Source organism: Mixophyes fleayi, chromosome 1 (assembly GCF_038048845.1).
Source record: "Mixophyes fleayi isolate aMixFle1 chromosome 1, aMixFle1.hap1, whole genome shotgun sequence".
Taxonomy (NCBI): Eukaryota; Metazoa; Chordata; class Amphibia; order Anura; family Limnodynastidae; genus Mixophyes; species Mixophyes fleayi.
Genome location: NC_134402.1, coordinates 436,681,891 through 436,702,636, shown reverse-complemented (window position 1 = coordinate 436,702,636; position 20,746 = coordinate 436,681,891). Strand labels below are relative to the sequence as shown.

The window sequence follows — 20,746 nt, the reverse complement described above, 5'->3', positions numbered from 1 at the left end:
AAATTTGCTATGGCCTTTTTTGGTCCTTTACTTTGTTTGTGGAAAATGTGTGTTGGTGTTTTATAAATAAAGCTTTAAAAAAAAAAAAACAACAATATTTTTAATGAAAGGGACACCTATCTGTAACAACATTAGTAGATAAATTAATATAAGAGAAAGAAATGTGACAGCTATTACAAACAAATCGGACAATAAAGCTAGAAGGAGCTGGGGGCCGTGGGTGAAGGCTCAGAGGGCCACATGTGGCCCAAGTGCCGTCTGCTCATCACTGCTTTACACACAATGAGGGACGTTTATACAGGTGCACAACTGTTGTTGTCCTTAGCAACCAGATGTTTGCAGATTGGTATTGCTTATAGCAACCAGAGTGTCCATGGGTATTCTTTATAATAAAGGTCACTAGATTCATTCATGCCATCTTGTTATGCCCCTGAGGAGATTAGGGAAGAAAAGGTTTTGTTTTGTTTTTTAATGATTTAAAGAAAAATAAAGTGTTTATTTTTTATTATTTTTATATTACTTTTATTTCCCCCCATATTTATTATAGTTTGTGAACTGAATATACAAAATGTCATGTATGAACACACAAGCTTCTGCTCAGAGGGGACAAAGGAACAATACCAGTTTATTGTTCTCCATTTCCTTCATTTTAATAAATATTACGTCACAGGAACGTCTACTGCAGACCACTTCCTAGTAAGGAAATAACCCGGGGAGCCATTGACAATGAAACAAACTGTGCTAGAAAGTTTGACAGGAAATTATCTGAAAAACAAAAAAGATAAATATGCAGAATCCTGAACTCCTAGATCATCAGAATGAGGATGTGTTATCCTGTCCTACTACAACTAGATCCTAACCCAGGCTTGGCTCTCTAGATACCGAGGAGCAGGGAATTCTGGGACAGGTTCTCTGGCCGGCGGGGCCTAATGGAACTTGTAGTTCTACCAGTTGCTTGCTTCTTGCCTATTCTGTGTCAACCTTAAAGCAATACAAAATCTATGAAATGAACATAGCTTTTAAGACATTGCATATAATATATATTTTTTAAGTGAAAGAGGCTCAGGGCATGAACGTCCAAAGGAGAAGGTAACCCCATAGGCTTAATCTTCAGCTACCGCAAAAAGGAGAGGGGACAAGTGCGGGTGGGGGGTTAGCTCTCAGCTAGGTCATTCCAAAAGATGCATTAAAAGTAGATTTCTTATTAATTTGCTGTATATAACATTAAAACCAATAATCAAACGGTAACATTAGTTGTCTGAACAGGAACACTGTGGCTAAAGTCTAATAAGGAACTTCTAATCCAGAGTGTCCCACTTCAGTAGATATTGCTGTATGTCTGTAAATCCACTACAGGGGTAAATGTATCAAGCTGAGAGTTTCCTGCGGGTTTGAAAAAGTGGAGATGTTGCCTATAGCAACCAATCAAAGTCTAGCTGTCATTTTGTAGAATGTACTAAATAACTAGAATCTGACTGGTTGCTATAAGCAACATCGCCACTTTTTCAAACCCGCAAGAAACTCTCAGCTTGATACATTTACCCACAGAAATCTGTTCACATCCTATGCAGCTTGGATTGTATTATTTATATGAATCTGCTCCACGTACTGTGTAACAAGCACTGATGATGCACTTGGCCGAGTGCATCATTAGTACAAGTGCAAGTGTTCCTAGGTAGACATTTCTTAAACCACATACGTGTCAGAGTGCCGATTACCACTCATTATCCAGATTGTGATCACGGTACGTTACCACGTGTCTCCATGAACTGCTGAACCAACAACTCCAGGCTATTAATATGCCGGACTGATTTCTAACATGACCGGGAATACCTCCCACTAACCACCTACGGCTGGGACTCTTACAAGAATAATCATTGTGGGGGATTTTATCTCGTGTCCTCTGTGGGTTCTAAGCTGACCAGAGACTTAGGAGGATCCCTTACATTGCAGTTCTGACACTCTGTAGATGTAGTGGGCTTGTTTGACTCACAATCATTCTGGGGGTTTGAACTGCCTCTATTAGTGCTTTCAAAGTTCCATTTCGTCTTTACCTGCTGTGCTAGACTAAGATCACTTTGGATATGTTGCACTTTTGGTCTATTCGATATACAAGGTAGTGGTTTTGTTTTATAGGTTATTTATGTTATTCTTTTATTGACTATTAAATAATCTATAGAATGTAAATTCAGTTCTCTCAGATTACTGCAGATTACACCCTCAGATCTTACTCAGCTGATATGTACTTTGGAATTTTCTCTTTGATGAGTGAGGTTGAACATTCCGATTATTTTCTATTACTTATTTTTTACTTTACTTAGTTACTAATTATATTTTTATAATCTACCCTTCAGTGTAACCTCTTTATTTACCAGTTTGAAGGCTAAGTACATTTTAGATTTTGTGTATTTGTTACTTTAGGAGTCCCTACTTTTACAAATACCATTACCCTGGCGCTGAATCCCGGTGCTGGGAGGGTGTCCGGTGTTATTCCCCCGCATCACACTATCGCATTGAGAGGCGATGGATCTCAATAGAAGAATCATTACCTGGTAAAAGATTGACATCGTCCACTTTCGCTGCTTGCTCCTTTTCTTTAACTTCTATCTCCTATTGAGGTGAAAGAAAAAATAAATATTTTTAGAAAACATTTACATTTCATATAATGTTTTGTACAGTTTATAAAATAACACTTCAAACTTGTTTGATTTACTTGTATCAGTTTCTTCTTCCTGTATGTACCTTTTCTTTACATTGTGTGAGCGATAAATCATATCTTTAGTAGAGAACAACTACCCCTTGGTCTATGTTCTGCAAACAAACCTTTCACACGTTCTCTTATCGCATTCATAGGTCTACAGAGTAAAACCACAATCACAAGCAAAGGTCAAAATTAGCTTTGTTTTCATATATCAGATTTTTATCCACATTCTCCTTGGCCAAATATAGGCTTTAAATAGCTTGTTGCAGAGAAAAGAATCTGCAGGTGTTGTTTAAACACAAAGTAAAAAGGAAAAGTTAACATGCTGAATACTGCATGTGGGGATAGATCAATGATAAGAGGCAAATGTTACATTTGTCCAATCCATCATTCCTTCACATATACTGGATAAACAGGCGTTACCCACTTGCCCTCATTTTGATGATGCTATGTAACGGTCCGTGACGAAAAAACACGTTTACATGTCGTTATCTATTCACACAAACACTGGTTGCCCCAAAAGTTAAGGGCAGCACAAAACTGTACAAGAATGGTGAAATTACAGGTCTTCCGAGCCTTGTTTGGAGCATAGAAAATACAGATTTGCATCAACCATACAGAAAGGAGTGCAGGTCAATGGAAAAGAAAGTTACGTTTCAACCAAAACAGCGTAAAAATAAGTAAACCTAGGTGACCGAGGGGTGATTTTGGAGTTACATAACTGGTTTTTCCAACTGTTCCAGTTTCAAATCAACTATATTAGTAACAATGCAATATATAATATTATAATTTATAGCTACCTAACAACCATCAAAGGCAAATGTTTATTTTCGAATAGGACTTCACGTGTGCTTTTTCAGCGTCACTAACACACACACACAATAGGATCTATAAGGCGAATTACAGTATATTTTTTATCTATTTAAGTGTTGATTATTAATAAGAAACATCAACAGGAAATAAAAAAGGATTACTATAGAGAATTTAGGAATCTACTGACTTCTCTACTTGTAAGATCATGAGTCTCCACATTACTGGGATTCTAGAGAGGGCTTTGTTTTATGTATTATCCATTTCATGCATTTTTTTATCTGCATATCAAACTTATTCTTAGCTTGTGGATTTTATTGTGCTCAAAGAAGATTTTGTGACCTATTTTTTTTATATGTATTGCATTTCATTATTAAATTGAAGTCTTTTCAGTGTTTGACAGTATTGGTTTAAGGGACTAAGCCACACCCCCTTCTAACTATTCCATGGGTTTCCGTATTTCACGATATAACAACGACACCATGGGAATCGTATTTAATGCCATAGATCTGAGGTTGCCATATACGAAGCTACGGATTCATTTCTTTAATTAAGTATATTACGCTGCACATATATATATATATATATATACATATATATATATATATATATATATATATATATATATTTATTTACTCCACATCCTGCGGACCTCCGCTGATTTTATAGGTATGTCAGCGGATTTTCTGTGAATTTATGGGGGGGGGGGGGGGGGAAGGGGGGAGTGGATGACATTGTATGTAACTATTCTAATCATTAATCAGTCTTATATGCATGTATCGGTGTTATAGCGATAACCTGCCATACAGAGTGACTTAATATGGACATGAGTAAGACACAAATGAGATTCATTATGTTTTATTTTCACCGTACCCATGTATACAATGGAGATCTATAAGCTTAGCGATTTGGAGGCTTTTGAATACACAATTAGCGTGAACGGAATCTCTCGATAGCGATTGGCTATCCAATACATAAATGAAGGACTATTCAAACTCCGTGTACACCTTGACAAAGACCCCAGGGGCGGGGTCGAAACGCGTCGGTTAACACGGGACATCCTGTTTTTTGCAGCAGCTACACGCTATCCGGATAAGAGACGATTGTCCAGCTGATTGTGCCCGGGATTTTACACATACACGCTGGCTTGTCTCCTGTTATCTGGTACGAGTGCATTAGCTGTCTAATATCAGGATTTGATACAGAGTTTTTTGTTTGAATGTTTTTATATATGTTTGCATGTTTCATGAATAAATCTCTGAGATATTACGCTAGATGCTATTCTCCCTTTCCTTTCATATATTGATTGAATAACGGATCAATGGGAGAATCTTATATGGAAGAATATTATACCATCAGAGTAGATCTACTTATATGTAAGTTAATTGTCAATCCACATGCAATTCTGTATCTTGAATTCTATTTTCACTCGTTGGTGTTGCTAATAACTATTGACACAAACCAATAGCGTCTCATCCACCCTCATTACATCCTCCCATTCCCGGTTACAGGACTGTTTTCGGGCTGCACCCACTCTATGGAATTCTCTCTCTCGCACAATAAGACTCTCCTCTGGTCTACAAACTTTCAAGCGTTCTCTGAAAACCCACCTCTTCAGACAAGCTTATAATATTCCTCAACCATCCTCTTAACCTCACTACTTTAGCCTATTACCACCTGTTACACAATTTCACACAAGACAAACTACCCCCTGACTAACATTGTTGTGTGACGGGATCATTTAGCCTATGAGTCACTTTTACCTTTGCAGCCTGGCTGGGCCAAAATGCAAAATGTAGATTTTGCCTCATGTGTCAATCTCCCATTGGCAGATAGTTTGTAAGCTTGCCAGCAGGGCCTTCTCACCTCTTTGTCTGTTTTACCCAGTTTGTTTATTAGTTTACTATGTTTGTCCCCAATTGTAAAGCGCTACGGAATATGTTGGCGCTATATAAATAAATGATTATGATGATTTCTGGGTGTAGGAGATTGGTGATGGGTCAGTCACTAACCCAGTACTCATCTTTTCACATAAACCAACATTTTACATCGTCTGGAGATACTATTAAAAACAAGAGTTTTTCCGATGGGATGTTTGATATTACAAGAATTTTAAAAGAAATATATACTTTATTGACAGAAGATAAAAAGAAGACGACTCTATGATGGACTTATATTTAAGGTTTTGAATACAGAGTATATTGTGTTCATCTTGCTATATGCGCCTTGTGTACTTTTTTGTTTATATTACAGTAAAGTTGAACCCATTTTCAAGTTATCTGAGGGTACATACATACTAGTGAAAAATACTATTTAGCCTGAAGGGTTGTTATGACAGACATCAGTCATACACACTACAGCGTACAAAGCGAAAGCTGCCACCGGCTGGTGTAACCACAGTTCCCACGTACAGAGTACAGTTATAACACCACAACAGCAATAATCGCTGCTGACAAGTCGTCAAGTAGTTGTCATGGGATCCTTACAAAAACTGTTGGAAGTACCTGCTAGACGGACACAAAAAGCCTTGGCTAAATCACGACGTGTTCCAGATTGGAAAAGAGACACAATGCACTTTAGGGAGCATTTTCTACGACACGACGTAAGTAAATTGCAGATGTCCATCACAATATATTTACCTAAAAGTTTATTTTTTTATAGCGCACACTCAATATTAACTCAAAACTACTTCCGTCAAACACCATAATAACTTTGCTTTATCGTACAAAGCAAAGAGCTAAATAAACGCAGGGTGTGTATTTAACAATTAAATAAGGGGCAGTATAACTCTTCTGCTATCAAAGTACACGAAACGCAGAATTTTGATCAAGTCCTGCTTCCTGGTTCATTGAACCAACAGTGATTTCCATGGAAAACAGCAATTTGAACAGGTTGGAGCCCAGTAATGAAAAGTAGCACAGTGGCAGTATGGAGAGCGGATGGGAAAAATATAAGTGTGATCTACGCGAATCCTGATGTGTTTTATGCCTGTGGCTTCACTGCGGAACATTACAGGAGCTCCCTGGACACACTTGCTTTACTAATGGGCAGTAAAACCAGCAACTGACATCAATGCAACGTGAACTTCAAACAAGTGTAATCGTCCTTAATGTTACACATAAAAGGAGTCTGTTTTTTGCACGTTTAACAATAATAATATAAGTACTTGCTGGAGCCCAGTGGATGAAATGGCTGCAACAAAATCTCACTGACTTATTCGAGGCTAAGTAACACTATTTCAACCGCCATTGATAACGTATGTGCGGGGCTACAGCAGCGGAATGTAAGTAAACACTTGGCGGGCCATAGCCTTCAAAGCAACATATTTCATTGACAGAAAGGACCCTGTACAACAATTATTTGTTAAGTTTAAGAGGTCAACACAAGATATTTAATACAAGAGATATTCTATATTAGCTGCTATTTCAGGCTCCGAGTGGCTCCCATCTTTCTGCTCACCTCACTGTTCTCACAGCGAACAGGACAAGGCTCCATTATGCTCACAGGCTGGCAGTGTGTACACCAGAATGCCAGGGAAGGCTCGCTCTCTGGAATGTGGACTATTTGGCAGAACGGGGGACAGAAAACCTCACGATTTAAAGTACTATGCTTTTACTCACATTCATTCAGCTTTTCAGACATTAGAAAAGATTAAAAGGCATTATAAAAGTACAGAATAATTGCATATTAGCTCACAACCACATTTAAATATGGAGATGATTGTGTCATTCACTACAAGAAATGGTCTACAAGGGTTGTCCATATACAGAGTGGTAACAATGGGGCAAATGTATCAAGCCGAGAGTTTTCTGGCGGGTTTGAAAAACCAATCAGATTCTAGTTATCATTTATTTAGTACATTCTACAAAATGATAGCTACAATCTGATTGGTTGCTATAGGCAACTTCTCCACTTTTCAAACCCACCAGAAAACTATCAGCTTGATACATTTACCCCAATGTGTGTCCAGAATGACTGTACTTTATCCTATGAAATCCTACAGTCCACAGTGAATATGAACAATGCAATATATATGGATTCATTTTAGAACACACATCTGTGACTTGGCTGCAGCAAAACCGATTATATTCTGTATTTTTTCTGGTATACATAGGGATTATAACACCTTTTAACATAGCTACGTGTACAGCAGTTTTCATAAGCAACCCCACTGTAAATTCTGCTATAAGCACAAATATTATATTGCCAGTTGTATCAGGAATTAGTGTAGCAAAGTCCACGTTATCTTATGACTATGTGGACATTGCTCTACCATCTAATCCTTCTATCAGGAAGGAAATATTTCATCGGGACTCTCCCTACTTACTTTTTATCTATTAACCTGGTCTCATCTTTATGGTCTTTCACACCAAAGAGGTCGGAATTTAAACCCCTGTTGTAGGTGCTTGAAGATGACTGATAGAAATGTTGAAGAGAGAGAACCAAAAATGAAACCTAGATAGATCTCTTCCACACAAATAGCTAAGTGTAGAGAACATTTCATTACTCAAACACAATTGAGCCTACAAAAAAACAGTTCAGATGCAAGCAACCTCTGTGTCTCTCCAACTCTCGCAGAACTACAAGTGTCATAATGCCCTGCTTGCCAACACAGAGCTACGTCAACTCCGAACATTGAAGAAAATAACTGGGAGACCCTGAAAAATCTATGTCAGTGGTGGCTTCAGTTTTTTGCTGAAATCCAAGTCGTGGTCTACAACAGTTTTAGAGAGAGGATGCCAAACTGAGGGGATCCTATCAGACAGCACAATACGCCATGTTGCAATTTAAATCTTTACAAATGGGTAAGAAAGAAAAAAAAGTATCCTTACAAAACTGCATACAGCTCTCAAAATTTGATGGGGAAAAAAGCCAAAAAACAAAACAAAAAAACAAACACATAAAAATAAATCATAGATGCCTCTGGACAGAAGACTCCAACGACAAGCCAATTGCTGCACAAGAGGCTATTCTCAATATAGTAACAGCAACATGTCAATTTTTGGGGATAATCATCATCACCATTTATTTATATAGCGACACTGATTCCACAGAGATGTACAGAGAAGTCACTCACATCAGTCCCTGCCCCATTGGAGCTTACAGTCTAAATTCCCTAACACACACAGACAGACAGAGAGAGAGAGACAGAGAGAGAGACTAGGGAACAATTTTTGATAGCAGCCAATTAACCTACTAGTATGTTTTTGGAGTGTGGGAGGAAACAGGAGCACCCGGAGGAAACCCAAGCAAACACAGGGAGAACATACAAACTCCACACAGATAAGGCCATGGTTGGGAATTGAACTACATTTTGGCACTCTGCCAGGACGACCACCTAAACACATACCTGTATTTCGTGTTGATGCCGCACCAATCATTATGAGTGAATATGCCATTATTTAGTAAGTGTGCCACCCATATGCTCATTTCCCAAAACCCAACTACCTTTACTGGGATAAACAAGTGCTTGTTGTAATCAAATAAAAAATAATATACAAGGGGAAAAAAGTAAATATATTTAACATAAAACCCATTTGTGACAGGATGGACCGCCTATGCCACCCTGTCTGTTGCTGCTGGGAACCAGCTGGGCTTACTTTGCCAACGTTCCCTTTCATTATCCCAAATGCGCCCTCTTGCCACAGTAGGAACTTACAAATGCTGCCACCACTGGACTCCTTACCAGCATCCAGAACCGGGTTTCTTCTGGGTAACTGACGCTGCGAGTGTACCCCGTTTCTGGTGTACCTGGGCTGGTACTCCTGACCTCTTGGATCAGGGTTGCTATGGATGGATCCCCCCTGGCCTATCACACTGACAAGCAGGCAGAGCGGTGTTAACGGAAAAGCTGGCTCCAACCTCAGAAACAGCCGGAGAACGGATTAGATTTAGGGTCTAATCTGCAGGTCACAGCAATATTGAAGATGTTTTCAAGCAGGTCTTTGAAGCAAGTGATGTTTATTTGCTCTCACACTGGCTGAAGGTACTAGTGATCAGGTCAGATGAAACAAGAAGAACAACTTTTCAATACAAGCCAGTGCCTTTTATACAGTTTGGACACAGGCTATTTTTAGAATCAGGAAGCAATGTGTTTACACAAACATGGATTTACATGCATTGCAAAGCCAACAATATTTACACTTATCTATGAAATTCTAGAGACGCTGACATGTCCTGCATCACATGCTGTTTAGATTGTTCATAAAGGTTTGAACACTCTGACAAAAGGCCACACAGTAATGACCCCCTGTTGGGCCTTTGGCCAGAGCAGGCATTTGACACTTCATCACAAAACTTAGTTAGAAATTCCTGCTATCAGACTCCCTCCCCATATGCCTAATTGGAGGTTTCCACTAACAACCTTACAAACCCCAAACAATGACACATCCATACAAAACACATCCCAAAACACAAAAGACCTCCATCCACAAAGGCTCATTGTATCAGATATATACATCAGAAATAAGGCATTTCCTTTAGAATGGTTAAAACAGAAAAACTAATATTCTACCCTGGTCTCAAAAATAACGATTTCCTATCTCAAAATATACACAATATCAAAAATAAGTGCATGTGCAATTATATAAATAAGCACCCTGCGCTATTTCCTTTAAATAAGTTTATACCAGAAGTTATTTATCAGTGATCCAGTCACACCATTTCTATGAATAGCTTTACACGAGACATAACCAGAGTTTCCCACTACAGCAAACAGAGTTCTATTTAAAAGAACGCCTTACCAGTATAACCCTAGGCATTTACTAGGACACAGAGGAGGAAGACAAGGTGGAAGCTGGTTATACTTAACTAATAATGTCAGTCTGATCTCCCTGCAACCAGCATATATTAAAGTGGATAGTACTTGTCCTCCTACATAACCACACCCGTCTCCGGCAACCTGGCAAACTGGTCCTGCCAGTATGGATACAGTCTAGAAAAAAAGTTTCACAATGCACCCAAACTTGTCCTAAGTCTTTAACCTTTCTGCAGTTTTACAAGAAATAAATGACTGGCAGTGAATACAAAACCATATCCTCTGTATGAGGAAACCGGAGGCTTCCTCTAGTCGGGGATGGCAGTCTTTGCAAATAATACAGTTCATGACTTGTGTATGATAACAATATGCATCACGTTGTTCCATATGATAACATCTTAAAGAGCAGTCTGGGCCTTCAGTGGTTACACTCATTTGTTTCTTAACATTACTCTGCATTACCACCTAATTGTTAATTATTACACCCTTGCCCCGGGGCTGATCTCAGCGTCTTCCCAGGCTCCTCAGTTTCTGTAAACCGCAAAATAATTTTGCTTGGTGCTTTTACAAGGCTGCAGAGAGGGCTTGTGAGCAGTACAGGGCTCCAATTGGTCCTCCTGCTCACTACCCCCCTCTCCACAATATCACACAGCCCTGGCTATTCTGCCGGACTGCGAGACGAGCCACGGTGCCTGGGGTGCTCCAAGGAAGAGAGGAGCAGGTCTGTAACAAGAACTAGGTGCTAGTGCAGCAGTAAAATATATGTATGTTTGTGTAATTACGAGTGGGGCCAGCGCCATCACTAGGTCTAGGACGCCAGGGTGTAAGGGACGGCGAAAACACTGAATGAGTAATGTCAGTCAGTGTTTTTATTTTTACTGCCGTGTCACCACACTAGGCTCCAACGGTTGACATGGTGAAACGGCTTTGAAGCTGCTGCCTGCTGTTCCTCCATGTCGGTGATGGGCAGGTAGTGCGGCGCTGGACTATGATGTGACAGCTCAGCACCACACTCCTAAACTGGAGAAATAGGAGCAGAAGATGGCCGCTGCCCATTCCTCCACGGGGTAAGAAGAGGAGGCAGCTATGGCATAGTGCCTGGGGGAAGTGCGTCTGAGGGGTAGACACTTCCAAAGGCCAGGAAGTGAAGTATGTAAACTACACTGTGTATTGTGTAATAAGTGAATGAACAGACACCTATATAGACTTATACCCTGTGCATGCTCTGCTCTCATGCTCTAGTGCAGGGTTTCCCAAACGCAGTCCTCAGGGCTCCCTAACAGTGCAGGTTTTCCAGATCACATGTGACATAATTAGGACCACCTGTGATTCTGTTACAATGTGTCAGTCAGTAATGACTACACCTGTGCTCCAGCAAGGAGATATGGAAAACCTGCACTGTTAGGGAAGCCCTGAGGACTGGGTTTGGGAAACCCTGCTATAGTGGATAGTGGGCAGGTCAGGGGTGGTGCCAGGTCTAGTGCCAAGCCATTCTTCTGGTTGACAGCTGATGCCACAACACCACGTGGAGCCAAAGCTTGGTGTACGCAGATAAGTAAATCAAGCCGGAAGTCCATAACATGGCAGGTCGCAGAAGGAAGTAACAGCAGGCTCATAGTAAGTGAGTTCAGCACTCCCATTAAGGGTCCTGCACTGCACTGCAGGCTTCTATAACAACGTTCCCGATGCGCGCTGCTAATGGGTTTTTTTCTCTGACAGATGGCTGGTCGCTGGCATACAACAACGCATGAGACTGATTTGGAAGAGTACCAAGGTTCTGCAAAGCATCATTAACACGTTTTCTGGGGCCGATTAGTCAGGATTCCAGAACACAAATATTAATAGCCTGTATGTAGGCCAAATTGAAAGGGAAAGATTACTTACAGATAAGACTTTTCATGAATGGGGAGCAACGAATAGGGTAACGATGTAACACTTGTTCACACAGCCGACACTTCACATGACTATTTTGGCTCAATGAAAATAAGTTATCATACTCAATCTCATTGGGCTGCAGTCACAATTTATTTGCTATTTTAGTGTGTCTATTAAATTGTATAGATACTTGCTGTCTATGCAAAAAAACTAACAAAAAACACGAGCTAGGGAACAAATAAAATAAAAAATCTACGCCTTCATCATTTATATAGCGCCAGCAAATTCCGTAGCCTTCAGGGTACTTATATTTTGTCACTAAAGATCGTGCTATGAGTTTTTATGCGAGTAAAAGCATGTAGATGGGAATGGGAGATTAGAATCAATCGCTACAATACACAATTGTGCTTGCAGTTGGAGAATAAATTTCTTTCTGTTAAAATGCAAGTGAATGCACAGTGGTCATAGAGGTTTTGACATGCAGCATCAACTGGCGTTTTCTTAACGCTATTAGGTAACCACCTCCCAAAAACTTTCATTATTAAAACTGGAAACAACCCAGGAATAAAAGAAGAGTAAAGCAATTATTTTGCTAAAGGGCACCAGTCATCTCTTTTTAAGCACATGCTTAAGCAAACTTATGATAAAAATATGTAGAAAATATCCCCCCTCCCCACCCCCGTTGGCATCAGAGAGGCTTTGTGGTTTGGGTGATTAGCGCGCCGTTTGTTGCCTCTACATCAGCGCTCTATACTAGCGAGCGATGCTGGCGAGGTTTAACAAGTTGAATGAAAACAGTCCACATTACAACGTCTATTCAGTCCATTTCAATATACTGAGTCACAGTAGGAGAGTGCACCTAAGATTGTTTCTGAAGTCTCTCAGGATGGGGTGTATGACGCAATTAATTCACGCAAATTCTTCCAAGGTTTCAGGCCCTGATGGATATTCAGTCGCTTATCACAAGACATCTAGTCAACAATAATTTTATCTACACCCATTACAGCTGGACCTAATTAATATTATTGGCAAACTTTGGCCTAACAGGTAAACACTATACTGGAATCCTTCAAACATCCGGATGAAATGGGCTTTATTCCTCAAAAGGAACACACTCAGTAATTACATAGCTTTGGATGTTGAAAAGTCTTCAATAGGGTGAATTGGAGTTTTATGGAAGTTGTTTAAACTCATTGTGGATGTCATTCAGGTGCTGGATACCCTACATCAAGGCTTTTCAGCAAGAGCTGTCTCAGGTGGTTATGTCTCCGATTCTTTCCATATTACTAGTTCCCCACTGCACACAGAACCTTTGGCCCAATCTTTCCACTCCAACCCAAATAAAAGGGTCTTTAATGTAGAAAACAGTGAAGACCTCAACATTATACACTCTTCACCAACACTAAACCCCTGATCTCAGTCTTCAATTCATGCACCGAACTATCTAAATTTTGAGATGGTCCTGAAATTTACTTTAAAGCTAGAAAATTGGAGACCTTGAATGTTGCCATCCAAACGAATGTGGCAAAACTTCTTTGAATGAATTGCATTTTTAAAGGGGCAGCACTCTCACCTCAAATACTTAGAAAATAAATGCCCTCCTGACAAGCCTGATGTGATGCATATTATACTCCACTTTTTGCTCCACATTTACAACTGTAGCAAATATGTTATCTCATGGCTTGGCAGGATTAACGCTACAAAGAGGAACCTTTTATCCCATTTGATACATTTATTCCGTTCACTGCGTGTTCTAGTCAAACATCTATTGTCTTTCAGCTCCGTATGACGAACCTTTTGGGGGAGATAAGCCTCAGAGTAGATTTGCATGCTATGATTTAGCACCAATTGGATGAGTGTTTGTCGGAACCTTGGATGATGGGATATGAACAAGTCACTCAGCTTGTGGTACTTATATTCCTTTTGCTGCTGTTGGGATGAATTTAGAATTGTTTGGTGTCCTCCAATCTCTCTGCTGATCTTCTATGGTTGCTATTCCAACATCAGCTTCGAGCTGTCAAACAAATCTCTTTCTTCAGCATTCTCTTTTCTATCTGGGATTCTATGTTTAACCATTAAGGTTTCTCATCTCCAAAGGTCTAACTGACCTCAATTTTAGCTGAAATAAGTTTACTTGTTATACGTGCTGATGACTGGAGCTGGCGGGATCTACAATTCCTCTTCTTGAGGCAGAACCACCCTGCATCAAGACCTTGCATATCACTAGACATAAGGAAGCCTTGCTTCACATCATGACTGCTCTTTGTAAAGCAACATGTCAACTTTATGTCCATACACTATGGGATCCAAGTGTAGTGGGAGGTCTTGGTGCAGGGTGGTTCTGGCAGTGGATGTCTTCTCTTTTCTTCCTTTATTAATTTTATTTCTATTATTCAATTACAGTGTTTTTTTTATTTAGGACTGAATGTTCCTAAAGAATTTTCACACTACGATTGGTAATTCTCAGGTACAGTTAACTATATATTAATAGCGTAAGTACGACTGTTATGAGTGACTTATTTCTAAGATGCCGCAGTCTGAGCAAGGCACATCATATACCATTAAAGGTCTTGGTCTGAAGATTTGCAGAAAAATAATACCATTGTAATCACTTGCAATGTTTCAGAGATATTTTGTAAAACGTCCATCCTCCATTTACAACCATGCATAACCATTGTCCTCTGGAAAATGTGACAGTTGGCAATACACATGTGCACCTGCTGGGTGGTCTGGAAATTGTGACAGGACAGCTAGTGAACTCTCCCTGTGTACCTGCTGGGTGACTTGGAACATGTGACTAGCTGGGTGGTCTGGAATCTATGACAGTTATTTGCAGCCACATATATCAGCATGTCTTGCGGGGACCATGCCCAGTAACTTTGATGGAAGAAATTATCCATATATTGTAGTGTATAAAGAAATTCCTTAGTTCCTTTACTATAGTGATTGATAATAAAGTTATTTATTCATTATACTCCGTTGTTAAAATTTCTACATGTGTATAAAAAAAAATATTGAATTCTGTTAATAAAGTCATTTAGTCATTACATTTTAGTTTCAATTAAGGCGATTACTGCTAGGTTTTTTAGTTTTACAATTTAATTTACACTCTATGTTGGGGACTAAAGCTTGTTCTGCTCACCTATTTATTTTTCTTTTATAACACCCATGTCGTGGTATCATACTTTCATATTATTGTAGATTCAATTTCTATAACAAATGGAAAAAAAATGTAATAAATATTCCATTTAGAAGGTTTTTGGTTTTTTTTACTATTATCATTATTACCACATTGTTTATTATTTCTGCTGAATGTTCAGTAAAATATACAGCCAGATTTTATTCTGTGCAGAAAACAGGTTATATATTTGAATGTATTGATATAAGAGAATGGACCATGGCCTTGTGGAGTTTGTATGTTCTCCCCGTGTTTCCTTTGTTTCCTCCGGGTGCTCCGGTTTCCTCCCACACTCCAAAAACATACTGCTAGGTTAATTGGCTGCTAACAAAAATTGACCCTAGTCTCTGTGTGTGTATGTGTGTGTATGTGTGTTTGTTAGGGAATTTAGACTGTAAGCCTCAATGGGGCAGGGACTGATGTGAGTGAGTTCTCTGTACAGCGCTGCGGAATTAGTGGTGCTATATAAATAAATGGTGATGATGATAAGAGAATGCTGCAACGAGTGAGGCCCTTTCCCTTGTGTTTCAAAATATTTAATTTCTGCATTTTGTTCATAGTATGTTGCTTTTATAGTATGTTCAAATTTAATCCAGGAAGTGTTGGTACTGACGCAAACGTAGAAATGATAACAGATTGCAAAACTTTTGTCTTCCAAAGTGAAATGTGATTTCCAAAGTAGTCAAATGCAGTAACCAAATTATCCATGAAATAGCATTACTAAGAAAATGTTTTGAACAAATCAGGAACCGCAAGACAAACCATATATTTTTTTTAAACAACTATTTTTCAGTTTAATGTCTGAATTTTTTTTTACATTTTTTTTTTTTTTTTTTAAAGTTAACATCTTACCATCGTAAAAGGGGTGTAACACTGCAATAAAATACATAGAGTTGTATATTTTAATAAATATTTTGAAAAGTTGATACTATTTAAAGACTGAAACCCTACACTGTATATGTGGGATGCTCAGTGTTACATTTAACATTAGTAGCAGTTCACATTAAGGTCTAGGGTCAGACAATTTCACTGCAGTTCACCAAATACTACAAACAGATCATTATCTACAATTAATTTGTCTAGAACATTGTGTAGCTAATACATATACATAATAATTGGTTAGGTGCGTGACTGTTCCAGACACGCCTCAGTAACCGCAAAAGGTCCAGGATACCTGAAAGCTGTCACACAGCCAGATCCCTATCACAAGTCATTCCAGGGATTCTTGTTAAACAGTGACTCTTTCTTCAATGAGCAGAACAGGGTTTGCTATATATAATTATTAATCCACTACTACATCCACCTTCATTATTTCAGCAATATTGTATAAATAAATCTTAATTCTCAGACATATTTCAAAAGTTTACCCGGCATTGTTTCAATTTCACATCTGAGGGATATTTAAATTTTTACACAACACAAAATAAAAAATAAAAATATATATTTACTAAACTGAGGGTTTGAAGAAGTGGAGACGTTGCCTATAGCAACCAATCAGATTCTAGTTATTTATTTAGTACATTCTACAAAATGACGGCAATAATCTGACTGCTTGCTAAAGGCAACATGTTAACTTTTTCAAACCTGCAGTTTAGTAAACATACCCCCAGGTATGTGATGTAAGTGTCAGAGAACACTAAACAGCTTACAGGGAACAGCACCTCAATATAGATACAGAGATTATTCATTGACCAAGCTTTATTGGTGTTTTTCTATATGGCTGCAAATGTTAATAATGCAGCTCGCTACTCAGTGGGCACATACTGTATTCTATTGATTATAAGTTATTATAAATGCAACGCATGTAATCAGTGATGTAATGTAATGTGCTTTCTGGGAACATTACAGGACTCGGTGATTAGCTGTGGCAGGGAACAACACTGTGATAACTAGGATTTGGTTTAGATGCCAGTGACTCGGGAGTGCCAGGAGGAGTAGGATTGCTTGGTAGTGAAAGGGGATATAGATGCCAGTAGGTAACAATACCAAGGGCAGGTGTCTGGTCTGTGTGATAACTGGTAGTAACAAAGTGTATGGAGGTCATTGGTTAGCAGGAGAAGAAGTGTGATAAATAGTTGAGAAAATAGATATAAATTATGGAATAGTTTTGGTGATCATGCTTGGGCAACATAAACATAGCTGACTACAGAAAGGGGTGTGACTGGTGGTGGGTACAGTGACTGGTGGTGGGTACATGGGGTGAGTGTGAATGCTTGGGTAGGGTGACAGGTTCAGTGTGTGGCACTGGTCAGGGGTAATGCAGGAGAGTAATGGGTAGGTAGTGAATACAGTGGCAGTGGTCAAGAGAGCACAGAGGAGACTGATGCTGGCACTGGGATAAATATGGTAGGATGAGGGTGGCACTGGTCAGCAGGGCACAGATGACTGTCGCTGACATTGGGATGAATATGGTAGGGTGATGGTGGCAGTAGTCTGCAGGGCACTGTGATGCTGGTACTGTGATGAATATGGTAGGGTGAGGATGGCACTGGTCAGTAGGGCACTGTGATGCTGGCACTGGGATGAATATGGTAGGGTGGCACTGGTCACAGGGCACTGTGATGCTGGCACTGGGATGAATATGGTAGGGTGAGGGTGGCACTGGTCACAGGGCACTGTGATGCTGGCACTGGGATGAATATAGTAGGGTGAGGGTGGCACTGGTCACAGGGCACTGTGATGCTGGCACTGTGATGAATAGGGTAGGGTGAGGGTGGCACTGGTCACAGGGCACTGTGATGAATATCCCGGCCAGGGAGGGGTGTAATGCTGACACTGGGATGGGGCGGCAGGATGCAGCCTGAGTGGTCACTGACACACAGTAACGCCCATTCACTCACCTCAGGAGTCAGGTAAGACACAAAGGACGGCTGTTTCGGGGACTTGGCCGCCCCTCCCGCTCCGAGCCCCAGCATGTCCCCGGCTGCCGGCCGCTGTGCTCAGTGTGCGGCTCAGACACACAGCCAGGCGCTGCCTCCTCCAGCGGATACACAAGTCACGCCCACCCCCGCTCTCATTGGCTGTCTCCTGTGGCAGCTAGAGTGCACGAGCATCCCCAGGAAACAATGCATGATTGGTCTAGGACTCTGTCTATCAACCATGGTGGTTGCTATTCCCCCTGGTGGTCAGGATGTGACTTGTGATTGGCTGAGACCGGTTCGGGCGGAGTGGGCGGGCTCTGGACATTGTCGGAGACATATGTTTCTTTCTATTACTAAATAATGTCGTTTAGTGTGTGAAACTGGAGTAAATAAAAACTGGTGTAAAAAGTGAATTTGAGGGAAGAGTTTATAGTCACGATTATCTCAGATTAGGATCATACCGACTTTTATCCAGCAAAATCGGGACAAAATAAGCCCCGCCCCTGGACAGTTCAAGCTACGGCCCATTGCATTAAAAATATGCCCTAATACACCTAACCACGCCCACCCCACCCACAAGCGCCTCCTCTTTGTATTTGGGAGGTACACTATTATTATTATTATTATTATTAATAATTATTATTGTTATATTTGATCACTTCCAAACCAAAGAGAGTTTCTCACTTCTAATTCTCCTGGATCTCTCTGCTGCATTAGATGCTATAGGAGGAGAGAAGATGAGTTCTGTTTTGGATATGTTGAGCTTCATGTAATATTGGGACATCCATGTGGAGATAGTGGATAGACAATTGGCCAAATGAGATAGGAGAGAAATAGGTCACAGGATGAAAGGTAGATTTCGGAGTCATCCATTGGCGGATCTAGATTTTTTTTTAGGGGGGCAATTTAATCTTTTTTTAAACTTTTAACAGTATGGGCTGCTAGGTGCCGGGGCCCCTTTAGCAGGGATGTTCTGCCTGCAGATCATACTATGCACGGGCCGTGTCTGCAGAGGCAAGCAGGCAAGGTATGCTGACCGGCCACTCTGATTTAATACCTTGCCTGCTTGTCTCTGCAGATACGGACTGCACATAGTGTGCATCTGCAGACAGAGCATTCCTACTGGGGAGGGGATTGCCCCGATCGCAATCTCCCTTTGATCCGCCAGTGGTGTCATCTATGTAGAGAAGATACTGGAGGACAAGTGATGATTAGTTCACCAAGAGAAGAGCTGTACAGCTAGAAGAACATAGCCTTGTGGATAGAGGCGAAAATACAGAGCTGTGAGCCCCGATGCAGGGAGGAGGGAACTGGAGCCCCCGACCCTCTGCATCTGTCATGCAGCTGGCCCCATTATCTCCATGGCCCGGTGCTCTGCACCAATGGTAGTTCTGCCACTGCTTGTGGGATCCTAGCAGATAGTGGAAGCAGAGAGGAGATGCGGAAGGAAGCTGAGTGATGAAGAACACAATAGTGAAGGGTGTGCAGAAGAAGAGGGGAGATCAATGGTGTCAAAAATGGCAGAGAGGTCCAGGAGTCTGGGTAAGTAGAAGTGGCCCTTGGACTTTCCTGTGAGTAAATCACTGGTCACTTTAATAAGGGCAGTGTCAGTGGAATGCTAGAGTAAAATCCAGTTTGCAGAATGCCAGAGTGGGAATGGGAAGAGAGAAAGAGGGTTAGGCAGTTATAGACAATCCATTCAAAACGCTTAGAAGGAAAGGGCAAGGAAGAAAGGAAAGAGAGGGACAGTAGTTGGAGTGAGAAGCAGGGTCCACAGATGGTCTATTTAGAATTGGTGAGATGAATGTATATTTGTAAGAGGATGGGAATGGGTCAATATTGAAGTGGTGTGCTAGAAGGGGGCAAACAGTGCGAAAGACGGGAAGGTTTAAGAGAGTTGGGGATGATGGGGCTGATTGTGGGTTTAGAAGATCAGAATAGCGCAGAGATCTCTTCCCCAGTGGTTTGGAAAAATTAATTTAGGGTTAGTATGAAAGTGGTAGAATAGTTTAAGGCCATGTAGGCTTCTTTGCATTCTTGTAGACTTGGGTGCAGTAGGCATGGTAAGTTGAAGATTAAGATCAAGAGTTATTGACCATAGAGTGGAAAAGCAGAGTTAGATAAGATAGAGAAGGAGCAGTAGAAGTCAAGGTTGAGACTGTGTTCATCACAGTGGGTGGGAGATGTAATCCACTGGAGGAGGCAACAAGAGAGATTTTTGAGGCAGCGGAGGTTGTAAGGTTGTGAATGGGATGTTAAAATCACCATGTATAATAGTGGGTATGTCAGCAGGTAGGAAGCATGGGAGCTAGGCAGTAAAACTGTCAAGAAATTGAGAAGCGGAAGGGGGCAGTAGATGACAGTAACACAAAGGTGTGGGCTTTAAAAGGAAGAAAATCAGAATGAGGTTTTTAGGGGCATGAAGGTAACACTTGGAGAAAGTAGGTCTGCTCCCTTTACATCCACAAATCTGGGAGGGGGTGACTAAAGGAGAGACCCCCAATGTGAGAGAACTGCAGTGGAGGTAGTGTCAGAGGAGGTGTGCCAGGTTTCTGTAATGATTA

General features: G+C 40.6%; 1 protein-coding gene across 1 annotated transcript in view; it reads right to left on the bottom strand.

Annotated features, from left to right (window-relative positions):
* Positions 1-18,325, bottom strand: part of MTMR12 (myotubularin related protein 12) — a 63,736-nt gene extending 45,411 nt beyond the window's left edge. The window contains exons 1-2 of the mRNA XM_075184669.1: positions 18,162-18,325; positions 2,550-2,610 (exon numbers count right to left, since the gene is read on the bottom strand). Coding sequence (XP_075040770.1) covers positions 2,550-2,610; positions 18,162-18,236 — 136 coding nt within the window. The 5' untranslated portion in view covers positions 18,237-18,325. The remainder of the gene's footprint in view (positions 1-2,549; positions 2,611-18,161) is intronic.
* Positions 18,326-20,746: the final 2,421 nt, after the last annotated feature.